This window comes from Polypterus senegalus, chromosome 17, assembly GCF_016835505.1.
Source record: "Polypterus senegalus isolate Bchr_013 chromosome 17, ASM1683550v1, whole genome shotgun sequence".
Taxonomy (NCBI): Eukaryota; Metazoa; Chordata; class Cladistia; order Polypteriformes; family Polypteridae; genus Polypterus; species Polypterus senegalus.
This window is the reverse complement of record NC_053170.1, coordinates 33,555,780-33,569,735: the sequence shown is the minus strand read 5'-3', so window position 1 is coordinate 33,569,735 and position 13,956 is coordinate 33,555,780. Positions and strand designations below refer to the sequence as shown.

The following is a 13,956-nucleotide window of genomic DNA, read 5'->3' as shown; positions in this document are numbered from 1 at the left end:
TAAACAACATTTATGTAGCATGTGTTCTTACACGACAGCAGCTCAAAGTGCTTTACAATAATAATGGATAAACTGTAGTTACAAAAGAAAGTAAAAACTAAATAAAAGTAGAGAATCATAATGTCAAGCTTAATAACAACAATACGTACGTATTACAAGTACATAAAATATATAAAAAATTCATAAATGTTATGTGTGTTAGTGTTGCTTATCTGTCTATATTCTGTAATGAACTGACACTCCGTCCTATATTTAAGCTACGTGTCAATATTATTGATAAAGGCATTGACTTCTAAATGTGATTTACATCTTTGCAACAATAAACGGCAGCTTTTTACTAATAACCCGGCCTACAAAATGTATGAATCATTTACATTTAAACATTCATTCTTCTTACAAACCCGCTTACCCCGATTAGGGCCGCGGGGATGCGGCAGCCCATTACAGCAAGCAAGGCAAAAGACCTCGAAATATGTGTATTTTTTAAAAATAGTATATAGTAACATCATTTTCATCTAAGCTGTACATTGCCTGGTTAAAGAATTCGAGAGTCTTAAGATTTTCTTTATAGCACTGCTTTTAACATTTGCCTGCGTCATTAGTACGGCCTCCTTATGACAGAACAGTACAATGATTGGTTGTCGAAATGAGCGGAAATGACGCCACGTATAGCGTCCTAACTCAAGGCGGGAGGTAAGCACAAATGGAGTGGCGGTTATGTTTGGCTTAGAGCTGCAGTATTGTACAGCGCAACTGTGCACTGTTGATTTCTTTAAAAGGTAAACGGGCGAATTTAACCAAGCTGTCTTTGTTTAAATTTAATTTTTTAAGGCAAAATTTATTTTAAGGTGAAGTCTTTTATTTTCATCTCGTTTTGCTGTGTTCAGTTTCCATTTTGGACGTGGTACTCAGTCTTAAGTTTTTAACTTACTGATCTTTACGTAATTTGCTGTTTTGCTTTTTTCTCTGCTGAAGTCCTATATCGTCCGGTTTAGCTGGCTTCCGTTGGAGGGGACCGGTGATATTTCGAAGGTGGATACTAAAAGCTACTAGTATTCGGGACCGAAAGACTTGTGTTCTTGTTCTTGCATGCTGGACATCCATGTCTATAAATGATCAGTTTCAGCTTGTTTATATCATACTTACTTATCATCTTATTTATGTATTTAATTATTTAAAGAGCTTCTTTTGAAAAGCCAAATTTTCCAATGGGGACAAATGAATATTTTTGGAGTGGTGTCTTAACAGATTACTTTTAATTTGCAAATTCCTATCTATATCAAAAGCGGCGTTTTGATATGTTTATAATAATTGTATAAATGCTTCTGAACTAATAAGTGATGTGCTGGCAGTGGGATAATCCTGCAGTATATGGTAAGGTTAACCTAAATCACTCCCTTTTTTTTTCTTTTTGCTGTTCTCAAGAGGTAGATGTTGTTGTATAATTCACATAGTGACATTGTTTAAGGTCAAGAACTTTTAAACTCAGTATTTTTTTGTGAGTCATGTACAGAAGAGATTTATATGTTGTGTGGTTTCATAGAGGAAAGAGACCCGTGTTGCACAGCTTGCCTGCATGAAGTATGCAGACCACTTCACATTTTACACATTTTATTGTGTTGCAGCCTTACACTAAAATCATTTAAATTTATTTTCCCTCATCAAGCAAAACTTAATACCCAAGAATGACAAACCAAAAACAATATTTTAGAAATTGTTTTTCCAATTTATTAAAAATTAAAAAGCTGATTTCTTATATTGACACATTTATTCAGAGCCTTTTACTCAGTACTTCATTGAAGCCCCTTTTGCATTAATTACATCCAACAAGATTTGCACACCTGCATTTAGGGATTTGCTAATGTTCTTCTCCGCAGATCTTCCCAAGCTCTGTCAGGTGAAATGTAGGTGTTAATGCACTGCTGTTTTCAGGCCTCTCCCAGAGATGTTCAATTGCATTCAAATCTTGGCTGTACCCTGGCCACTCAAGGACTTTCACAAAGTTGTCACTTAGCCACTTTTGTGTTGTCTTTGCCTTGTGCTTATGATCATTGTTGTGTTGAAAGGTTGTGTTCATGGTTTGTGGCGTCAGACATCCAAATACACAATATTTACACATGTACTGATAAAACTGAGCTTGAAACTTTTGGTGATGACCTTCCTCTCTTAAATCGCCTTGATTTCTTATAGGATGCTCTAATTTTTTGGGTAAAACAAGTAGATCTAAAAAATTGACTGCTTAGTGTGCATGCATACAGAGCACCAATCTAGATGGCGACTAAGTAATCTTATCAAGAAAAAATAAACCAGGTTAACTGATCACGTTAGCACCTCAAATTTCCAAAGCATAGATCACTTTTAAGTACAGTATGTCTTGCAGCCTTCAGAATGCAAAGTACTTGACCACAGTCTATATTCAGCAGTCGTTTCTACTTGCCGTATACTTTTATCACACTTTTCAAGTGTAGCTTTCTTTAAAATGGACATGATTTTAGGTCAGGCACACAACATCTTGGCCAGCAGCCACTCCTATCTGTAGATGTTTTTATTACACTTTTTCTCATCTCATCATGTCCACTTGTTTTCTGAGTTGCTATTGAATGTCTCAAAAATTAGGTTATCTTACCTCAGACTCCAGCTTGTGGTCATTCTTCTGTATTATGTGCTTATAGTAATCCTTTGTAAAGTAAGTTAATGCTTTTGCTGGACCAATTCATTTTTAGTCTTTTTTTAATGTGATTAAGGCTGTTGTGTCGTGTTCTAGAAGAACAAAGGTTTTGAAATAAATATCCAACAGTACATATGGTCAAGGTGAATGCAGATTATAATAGTTTAAACTCCACTGTGTTTTTTATATATATATATATATATATATATATATATATATATATATATATATATATATATATATCTCTGTGTGTGTAGCCACAGTACTTGTTGAAGGCAGGTAATGGCAAATATTTTTTAATTATATTGACTCTTACCTGATTTGCATCTTCAGTGCCTTTCCTCTATATGTGCGTGTGTGAACAAATCTTAACCTGTAGTCCCTCCCTTGAGCATATTCCCATAAAGCCTATTTCTCAGACTGTCAATTTTTTCAAGGTACCTTTCTCACCTTCTGTCTGGCTTCATACTTTGTCTTTTGAAGTCTACTGAAGTGCCTTGAGCATGGGAAAGGCGCTATATAAATAAAATGTATTATTATTACTCTCTCGGCATACCTCATATGCCATTATTCCTCTTTGAGCACTTCCTGTTTCATGACATCACCAAAGCCAACTTCACAAATCAGATTACTCGGAAGTAGTGCACACACCGACCTTAGTGTTTCATTATATTGAAGATCTTTTTCCCATTCTTTTAAATTGAATTTTTCTCCAACTAGAATGTAAACATATTTTGTGAGTGTCAAAAACATGTTATTTTATTTTACTGTACACACCGCTTCTACTGTTAATCTTAATTTGATTTGATACCAAGGAGCTGTCAAGATAGACTTTGGAGAAAGTTTAAGGATTTAGAAAATGCATGAATGATACTAGGATTTTTATTTTGCTCCTCAAAATTGATACTGACTACCTTTACAAGTAATTATACAAAAACAGAAGAAACATTAAAAACCTGTCATTACTGTTGAACTAATTACTTACAGTATATGAATATTTAACTCTTGATTGTTTCTTTTAATATTGCTTCTTTATCAGCTTTTGCATTAGCTGCATTCCCAGCATGTATTTTTGAATCATGTATAAATAGTTTCAAATAATATTCAGTGGAAACAGTCATATTCTGCAAGCATATTTGTAGCTTGCCATGTTTTTTTCCTAAAGTTTACCCCCCCCTTACATTTTTATAAAAAGGTGAAGTTTCTTTTGATCACTGAAACAAATAAGCTGCCCTCTCAGTATGACTATTCAGCCAACTTTCCACATAAATTCCTCCCAAACTGCTAAAAATGGCCTTGAAAGAATATGAATACCATTATTTGAATAAAAGCACCCAAGTGTAGATTAAATTGCAATTATGAAAAATAGGAAGCTTTTTAAACATACAATGGTTATATACCTCATAGTACTCTTTAGGAATTCACGCAAAATGTGGGTATGCAGAAAAAACTAGCAAGTATGAGAAGGAAGATATATACATTTATCATTTAAAATGTAGTTCTTTCACACACCACTGTTAACATTTTTATGTTGAAAAGCACACAGAAGATAAGACTTGAACTGAGCTTCACTGTGTAATTAAGATGCAGGTTTGGCATTTCCCCAGGCCCACTAAAGCCCCCTGCCCCTTTCTTAAAAACAAACTATGTGTTTTGCTAATTTTCCTCAACTGACAAATCCAATTTCTTCGGTTGCAAATTTGGCTCACTTTGAGTAGAGAGAGGGGGCACATTGGTCATGTGGGGAAAAAGTACTGCTTGCATCAGTGGAAGTACACACTTTACTCCAATGATACTATTATTTTACTGGGAAAAAACATTTTCCACTACAAGTGGGATGATCTGTGAGAATCGGTTTCACTCCTGATAACTCTGCTTGAAAAGACTGGCAATGTTGCATATACTGTTAAACTGGCTTTAAACAAAAGAATGCTAAAATGCAGGGTTAAATGATGCAATTTGCTTATATAGTACATCCTCCTCCTTATTCACCCTTTTCCATGTTTTTCATTGCCAGCTCAATTTTCATACCATCTGTGTATAAATAGTGGGATCAACATCTTACAAGCAGTTTTAAACAAAACTACATTTGTGAACTTTGGCACACAACACAATAATTATTACAGTTTTTCAGTGGTTTACCTTGTTTTTCTTGGTCTTTATGTGAGTGAACAACTTCATTTTTTCACTTGGTATTTTTTTTGTTTTGTTTTAGATTAACTGTTTATCATTGGCAAATTCATTCCTGCGGTGTACTGTAACAGTTTTTTTTTTTTTTTCTTTTCACTTTAATAAAGACTACAGATCCCCACGGAAGCCTAACTATACATGGGAGCAACTGTTATCTCCATATAGAAGGTACCCAACAAAGGAACTGATGCCGGCCTAGTCTTTTGAGACAGCATCACTCTGTGTTATATAATATATTAAGCTTTTGTTTTCTTACTTCCTAACACTTCATGATTCACTGTGTTGATAATAATTTGTTTGTGTTCTCTTCTGTTTAATTAATATCTTTAAGTACTATTCAAAAACTGTTTATTGAAAGTCACTTTAATGCTTATGGCTCACAAAAAGGTAACAGTGGAGAATAAACTTTCAGTATTATCTTATTTCCATATCATTTCCATTAATTTCCATTCAGTACCTATTCATATGAATACTGCATTAAGATCAATATATTTTTTCTTCTTCCTTTCATTCTTCTGGGTGTGGGAGCATTACAAATTAGTGTTTAATGCCATCGTAGAACATGAAAAGTATCAGCGGGCAACAAATAAGTAGTACTATGCATGAGTAGCCACTGTAGACATTTAGTTTTTTCTGATTGCAAAATAGAAAGTTCTGAGAAGTCTCACAACTTGGGTCTAGTAGCCTGTAACATATCCATAAAGTATATGGGAGACATGTCCCATTAAATGAAAATGTTTTCAAAAAGTTCAGTGATTCTGAGAACTGCAAATATAGATTGGTAAACCTGGATTCTTATTTCTTGACCACACAAATAACTCCAAGGTGAGATTTAAATGGTCATACCTAGTGTCTTAAGTTGAGGTGATCTGGAGTTTCAGCAAGGATATAACTCTAGTTTCACTACAGAGGAAGCGTTGCGAAATACAGTTATGATGGGTTATTTGAAATGTATAAGACAAGCCATTCCACCAGCGAAGATGAGAAGAAAGCTGTAGGGAGATCAAGTAGGGTTTTATTTCACCTTTTTGGATTATTTTGTTTTGGTTATTTGGTTTTTACTTCATTGACTTGTGTGTCCTATACTTTTTTTAATACAGTTGACTTTATTTTTGATTTTAGTTTCTACATAACTTTTATATTGTGGCAAATTTTATTTCATGCTGCTTGTAGGGATGTTCAGCTAAGTGGGACTGAGTTCTTAGTCCTTAATAGTCGTGTTAATATCTGTCTCTTTCTGTTTAGGCAATGTCAGCTCTGCCTGCAACAGGACCCTGTTTGTCAGGACTGTCTCCTCAGTCTCAGTCTAGTCTAACTGCACAAACTAATCCTGGATCAACTCAGCTTCCTCCTCCTCCGCAGGGTGTTCTGCGTGAGATTCCCCCCGCCATCCTGTGTAAGATTGGCCAAGAAACTGTACAGGATATTGTTTCTCGCACTATGGAAATATTTCATTTATTGAGAAGTATTCAGGTAAGATCAATAGTATCAAGATTGACAGTTTATCTAGGAGGGTGAAATATATTTAAAAAAAAAAAATTCCTGTGGATATACTGATATACACTCGCCTAAAGGATTATTAGGAACACCATACTAATACGCTGTTTGACCCCCTTTCGCCTTCAGAACTGTCTTAATTCTACGTGGCACTGATTCAACAAGGTGCTGAAAGCATTCTTTAGAAATGTTGGTCCATATTGATAGGATAGCATCTTGCAGTTGATGGAGATTTGTGGGATGCACATCCAGGGCACGAAGCTCCCGTTCCACCACATCCCAAAGATGCTCTATTGGGTTGAGATCTGGTGACTGTGGGGGCCATTTTAGTACAGTGAACTCATTGTCATGTTCAAGAAACCAATTTGAAATGATTCGAGCTTTGTGACATGGTGCATTATCCTGCTGGAAGTAGCCATCAGAGGATGGGTACATGGTGGTCATGAAGGGATGGACAGGGTCAGAAACAATGCTCAGGTAGTCTGTGGCATTTAAACGATACCCAATTGGGACTAAGGGGCCTAAAGTGTGCCAGGAAAACATCCCCCACACCATTACACCACCACCACCAGCCTGCACAGTGGTAACAAGGCATGATGGATCCGTGTTCTCATTCTGTTTACGCCAAATTCTGACTCTACCATTTGAATGTCTCAACAGAAATCGAGACTCATCAGACCAGGCAACATTTTTCCAGTCTTCAACTGTCCAATTTTGGTGAGCTCGTGCAAATTGTAGCCTCTTTTTCCTATTTGTAGTGGAGATGAGTGGTACCCCGTGGGATCTTCTGCTGTTGTAGCCCTTCCGCCTTAAGGTTGTGCGTGTTGTGGCTTCACAAATGCTTTGCTGCATACCTCGGTTGTAACGAGTGGTTGTTTCAGTCAAAGTTGCTCTTCTATCAGCTTGAATCAGTCGGCCCATTCTCCTCTAACCTCTAGCATCAACAAGGCATTTTCGCCCACAGGACTGCCGCATACTGGATGTTTTTCCCTTTTCACACCATTCTTTGTAAACCCTAGAAATGGTTGTGCGTGAAAATCCCAGTAACTGAGCAGATTGTGAAATACTCAGACCGGCCCGTCTGGCACCAACAACCATGCCACGCTCAAAATTGCTTAAATCGCCTTTCTTTCCCATTCTGACATTCAGTTTGGAGTTCAGGAGATTGTCTTGACCAGGACCACACCCCTAAATGCATTGAAGCAACTGCCATGTGATTGGTTGATTAGATAATTGCATTAATGAGAAATTGAACAGGTGTTCCTAATAATCCTTTAGGTGAGTGTATATAGTGACAAAATACAAATCATCTAGTCTTATCTTAATTTGGCTGTGTCTATGTATATGGTATGAAGGCTTGGGCAAAATGTTGTTCTGGTTGTACAGTGGTTTAGCAGTCAATGACACTGAAATTCTATATACATTGTGTATATTATATAGTCAAAGATACTGAAATTATTCTAGAGGAAAGGGATTCTTTGATAGAAAGTTATTGAGCTAAAAGTTTATTTGTAAATAATATTGTAACAAAAGTCTCTCAGTTTGTACAGTTTGGGATTATCTTGAATCTAAAACTGCTACATATATGACTGCATATCTGTCCACATGCATATAGTAAATTACCATCAAGAGTCTTTAAAGTTTATTTTTTGGATACATGCAGATACTTGACATTGTAACAACAGGATAAAATGTTTTATCATTCATTTTTTTTGGCTTAGAGTCCTATGATTAAGCAGTACATCTGTAAATGATTATTTTTATTTGTTACACAAAACATCATCATAAACATTTTTATGAACTGCAAACATACAGCTGTGTTAGTAGTTTTTTTCGTCTTTATCCAAACCTGTCTGATTATTTGTAGATATCACTGATAGACATTTACAAAGTTCTTATATAAACAGACTTTAAGATGAACTTGTATGCCTTTATTTGGTTTTAATGTTTATGTTTGAATATTGGGTTTTTTCTTCAAGTGGTCATATAATACCTATGTTATCACAAAGAACTGTTGTAATTATTGCCATTGAACCAATTAACATGCTTTACCTTTATTTTTTAACAAGTATAAAATTAGCTTGGGGGTGTCAGAATAGTACAGTGGTTAGTTAACGTGCTGCGGCTACATGAAGCTAAAGCCTTGGGTTTGAATCATGAGCCCAGTCATTGGCTGTAGATTTTGTATGTTCTTCCCATGTCTGCATAGGTTTTGTTCTTACATCTCCAAAGAATTGCAAGTTATGTTAACTGACATCTCTAAGTTGGCCATGTTTGAGTATGGATATGTGGTTGAGTTTCTTCTGTCTAGCCCAATGCAGCCAGAATAGGCCCAAGCACTAACAACCTTGAATTGGCTTATCGGAGTTTGCAAGCAGTGTGTTACTTATTGCAATTTAAGTTTAACTACTGAAATGTGGTAGCATAGCTCCGAAAAATATTTTCCTTTTATTACTTAAATTTGTGAAAATATAGTAGCATTAAAACTTTCAGAATCAATAAAATATTGGCATACAAATGAACTATTTCTAACAGCATTGTGGATTGTGGTTAGTGCTGCTGCCTCACACATCAAGTGACCCGAGTTTAAATCTCACACCCATTTGTCCATTTAAAGTCTGTATAATCTCACCTTGTCAAGTAAGCAAACCAGCTGCTATGGTGCTACATGTGAGGCTCTGCCTCAGGCGCTGACATATGTGGTTCCATCGCTGCAAAGGTGCGTATACCTGATAAGCCCCAATTAGGGCAAAACGTGTTGTATATGTATATGTGTGTGTGTGTGTATATTTGTAACAACGTTTTCTTGAAGCAACAGGTATTGCCTCCCAACAAAGATCTTACTTCCGAGCATGGACTGAGAATCTGTTGTATATTGCAGTAATAGTGTTTTACATATGTGCATGTAATGGTGAAATTTCAGGATGTTTTTGCCGATAACTGTGATGCTGTTCACTTGATCATCTTCATGTTTGGCAAAGTTTGTTCACTAATGTGGCTAATCTGCAATGGTGCTTTTAACTAGGTGTGGTTTCAAGTGAGCATAAATACAGGTAGTAATCTAAACATTGCTTGCAGCTTTGTCCAGATTCTAATTGCCTTCAGTGGCAGGTGTATGCAGCTGTGTTCTTTTAATATTGTTGTAACAAATGTCCAGCCTGTTAGCAAAAGTGCAACAATGAACTCATCTTTATAGATATCCTATTATTAATGTCATTTAGGATTAAATACATCATGGTTTTCCTTTCTATGTATAGATACTATTCCCAGTTAATTAGTATATGTACAGTTTCCTTTTATATTGTGTGACTTGTTTTCAAATGGTGTTGTTTACTTTTACAAATTTGTAAATATTCAAACTAAAAGACTAAAAAAATGAAGACTTTTTATAAATCACATGTTTTAATGTTTTCTTAAAGTGCACACTTCCTAGCCAAACTTTATTGTAAGTTTTTTTTTTTATTTATTTATTTCTATCTATCTGTTTGTTTATTTATTTATTTACTGCAGCTTCCAAATGGTGTGACACAGAGCCAAGCAGTTTATCAGGATCGGTTCTGTAAACTGCAGGAGCACTTGCGCCAGCTTACTTTGCTTTTTCGCAAACTGCGTTTGCTGTATGAGAAATGTGCCGAGATGACCTCAGACCTTGACAAGTTGCCTACAGAGGTATGCCACACAAAAAATTGTGTATTATACTTAAGCCCTGCCAGTCTGCCATGGTAAATCAGGTAACAGCAGAGGTCTAGAATTTTTCTTTATTTATTTTTTTATAAATAACCTAAAGTTATTTACTTCTATCATTAATGCTTGTTGTATAATTCATTTCTGTGGATGTAATCCATCATATTATAATTTTCATATGTTCTAAATGGTTCACATATACACTTTCTGACCTACTTCTTATTGCGAATGTCACCATGGCAACATACTAAGGTGGGTAGACCAAATCCCCAATCCTGAACAACAGTTTCCAGTTCATTCTTATAAACTCTCAGGTGTTCTCTGGCTAGTTGAGAGGTAAAATTCCTAGGTTGTCCTAGGTCTGGCCTTCCCAATAATCCCTAAGAAAGCATTTTCCAGAGTGGTAGAACAGAGATTCAGATTCAAAAGAAGTTTTGCTGATTCCATCATGGCCATGGACCAGTCACCCCGAAATTTGTTCATAGACCACCTGATTCAAAATGATATTTAAAAGTTATAAACAAATTGAATCCACAAACAAAAATAAAGTATTCTGATTGGATGTCAACATTTTGGGGATATTTTACTTTTGCTGAGAAAGTGAATCTTGCTTAAAATGTATTTATTAGTGGTGAAGTGTGTCCTGAGTAATATAATGATGTAGATAAATATTTAAATCAAAGATTCCATCTACAAAAACTAAAGGGTTCAATAAATTTTACTTAACAAAAGAACTCTGCACCATTTACAATATGCTAAACTACATATAACGTAGCTATTTTATTCTTAAAAGAAACACTATTGATGTACAGTATGTTAAGTAAATCAACTTTAAACATGCATAGTGTACTCTGAGGAAAAAAAAAACTTGAAGAGTATTCAAGAAATTTTAATTAGCATTAAATAAAATATTTTAAGATTTTTTTAAATTAGTATAAATATATAATTTTGAAGTGAAAATGTGCTGCATAACTTTGGGTATAAACCAGTTAGCACTGAGAGGAGTGTACTTAGGAATATTGTGGTTCTTGTGCAAAAACAAGAGCTAGTCAATATATTTTGAACTCGGGCCACTTCTTTGGGTAGTTCGTGTCCTCGGCAGTAGTAAGCACATGCTCAGCAGAGACACTTGTTCCTAGTACACGCCATCATTGGACTCCTTCCCCCATCAAAGATCGTGTGTCATAGCTTTGTGGCTCTCAATGCTTCATGGGGAACCAGACATTCCCCACCACATCCAGGTTCTGAATGATTAAATCAGTTTGAATTCTGAACTTGTGTTCTTCATATCTGATTAGCAATTAAAAAAGTGGCAATATAGGTAGCATCGTGTTGGCACTCTAAATGTTTTGGATTTTGGAATTTTGATTAAGGATACTTAGCCTTTAAAAGTACCTTTTAAGTTTATTTGGTTTTATATTCTACATAGACCACACATTACCGCTTGACACATTTTCTCATTCTTCTCAATGGTGTTAGTAAATCCGTTCTGAAGAAACAATTCATCATATTTTCATTATCGTTTTGAAGACTTATGTTCAGCATTTAGTTGGCCTACAGTTAACGTGGAGGGATCACCTCGGTCAATAACTCCATTTTTCTTATTTACTTAAGCTGTGTAATGATGTGCAGCCTAAATTTGAACTTTAATGTGGACTTCTTCATTATTAACTTGATATTTTACAAAATGATTTTGTAAACATATTTTAAAGTACTTTCTCACAACATCATTAGCATATCTGGTGACCCACATGGGGTTGTGACCGAATTTGGAAAACACTCTTATGATTTAATATTTATTTAAATGAATGGTTAATATTATAACATAAATTATTTTCCTGTATTTTATATTTTGACTTTAGTTACTACTTTTTGTCTGTGGCACATTTAAATGCATTGAAGTATAAATTGCTTTTCCCACCTGTACATAAAATCCACTAGCAAGTGAGCCTATTTAAGCAGTGTTTATTTATTTAGCCCACCAGAGCTGATTTTTGACACTCCATGCTCTAAAAAATAACACTGACACTACCAGCGCTTTCTTCCTTAAGCATCAAGGCTATAGTAACTGCATTAAAACAAGTTGTCATTCTTCAGTTACAGATTTGAAATTTTAAATTGACTTATAGACTCTTTAAACCCTCTGCTAGCCTGGCCCTTATACAGTGCTGTAATAATTTCTAATCTACAGTGACGTTTTTGCCTATGTGCCTTCTGTTAGATATGAAATTTATTAAATACAGTGTTAATAGTAAATAAACACACAATACTTCTGTTTTACCAGATGGTTCCCTATATAAACGAAGACAATCAAGATGAAATCAGTACATTTCAAGGAAGTCGTGAGAGCCAGGAGATTCTAGAAGTGAGTAGTTTGTTGGGCTCATTTTATTTATTTGAGTCATTCGTATTGAATTTGTGTCCTTTATTACCATATTTATTTGCAATTGTAAACAGCTGCATAGGAGGCACTATTGGGGTGTTGGAATGTCTGTGTGAAATTCTTTATACATAAGCCTTTTTCTGTTTATCATCTGGGTGGTACAGTGGTGGGCGGCACGGTGGCGCAGTGGTAGCGCTGCTGCCTCGCAGTTAGGAGACCCGGGTTCGCTTCCCGGGTCCTCCCTGCATGGAGTTTGCATGTTCTCCACATGTCTGCGTGGGTTTCCTCCGGGTGCTCTGGTTTCCTGCATGTTAGGTGGATTGGCGATTCTAAATTGGCCCTAGTGTGTGCTTGGTGTGTGGGTGTGTTTGTTTGTGTGTGTCCTGTGGTGGATTGGTTCCTGCCTTGTGCCCGCTGGGATTGGCTCCAGCAGACCCCCGTGACCCTGTGTTCAGATTCAGCGGGTTAGAAAATGGATGGATGGTACAGTGGTAATGTATTGCACTGTTATGCATTTATAATTGCTATACTGTACTCTCTTTATAAAATTCAGACTTTGTTACTTCATCAAAGATCCTAATGCTTGGTGTCTTGTGTATAGGTCAAACAAATCTGAAGTCGTTTATTTATTTATTTATTTATTTTTGGAGGACATTCTTGATCTGGAATTTTTTTTTCTGATCTTTCTTACAATTTAAAAGCCTGAAATAATGATGCATTTGTCCTATTCTTTATAGAAGGTGAAACAGAAGAATGAAGGAATGAAGGTGCTTATGGATCAAATGCGCCAGTTACTTTGGGATATTAATTCTATGCTTACCCTTAGAAAGTGACCCCTTCCATTCATTGGGCATTGTCTAAACAAGCTATGAAGCTACAAATTGTAGAACTATGAACTGTTCTTAAAAAACATTGTTGAATGAAGCTGACATTTGACATGGTACACAAATGTCATAGCTATACTTGGTCAGACCTTTTAGATAATTTACACTGTGTGCTGACTTGAAAGTTATGACTTATTGGGACATTTGGCTTAAACACACAACCCCTCCATCTTGACTACCTCAATGCAGTTTTACACTTGATCTAAACTTTTTTTAAAGAAAGGTTAAAATACACTGTCAGTTTTCTTAAAAGCATAAGTGGTATATTATGTAGAAGGTTGCGTAAGTTGAAATCTTTGGCCTACATTGGATGTTTCTATCCAGCTTCAGACTTTCTGTATTTTTTTTTTTTATTTTTTTTTTATATAGAGCTTGATAGGTATGTGTTTTTGTAAAAAAAAATTTTTTTTCCCCCCACTAAGTATACTTCTATCTAACCATTCTCTTTTTGGATGTTAAACTCCAGACCCATCTGAATGTCATTTTCTTGTCTAGAGTTTTTGTGATTTCTCCTAAACTGTCGATGCATGCTCCCAACCTCTCTCTCTTCTCCTAAACATATGCATATTAGTGTGGACACCATTTTGGTGATTTTTGTAATACTGTTCTTGCTGACTGATTATGGTGTCTTACTGACTTATCTGTGGTAA

The 13,956-nt window shown here is 35.6% G+C and overlaps 1 protein-coding gene across 2 annotated transcripts; it reads left to right on the top strand.

Moving 5' to 3' along the window:
- The first annotated feature begins 638 nt into the window (after positions 1–638).
- On the top strand, positions 639–13,708 carry zgc:114119 (uncharacterized protein LOC619273 homolog). 2 transcript variants are annotated; one of them, XM_039740422.1, is made up of 6 exons: positions 639–693; positions 4,966–5,026; positions 6,104–6,331; positions 9,866–10,024; positions 12,324–12,404; positions 13,160–13,708. In XM_039740422.1, the coding sequence occupies exons 3-6, from the start codon at positions 6,107–6,109 to the stop codon at positions 13,253–13,255; spliced, it is 561 nt and encodes a 186-aa protein (XP_039596356.1). In that variant the 5' UTR covers positions 639–693; positions 4,966–5,026; positions 6,104–6,106; the 3' UTR covers positions 13,256–13,708. The 2 variants fall into 2 exon arrangements, with proteins under 2 accessions (XP_039596356.1, XP_039596354.1); XM_039740420.1 differs by having other exon boundaries at positions 689–779.
- The last annotated feature ends 248 nt before the right edge of the window (positions 13,709–13,956 follow it).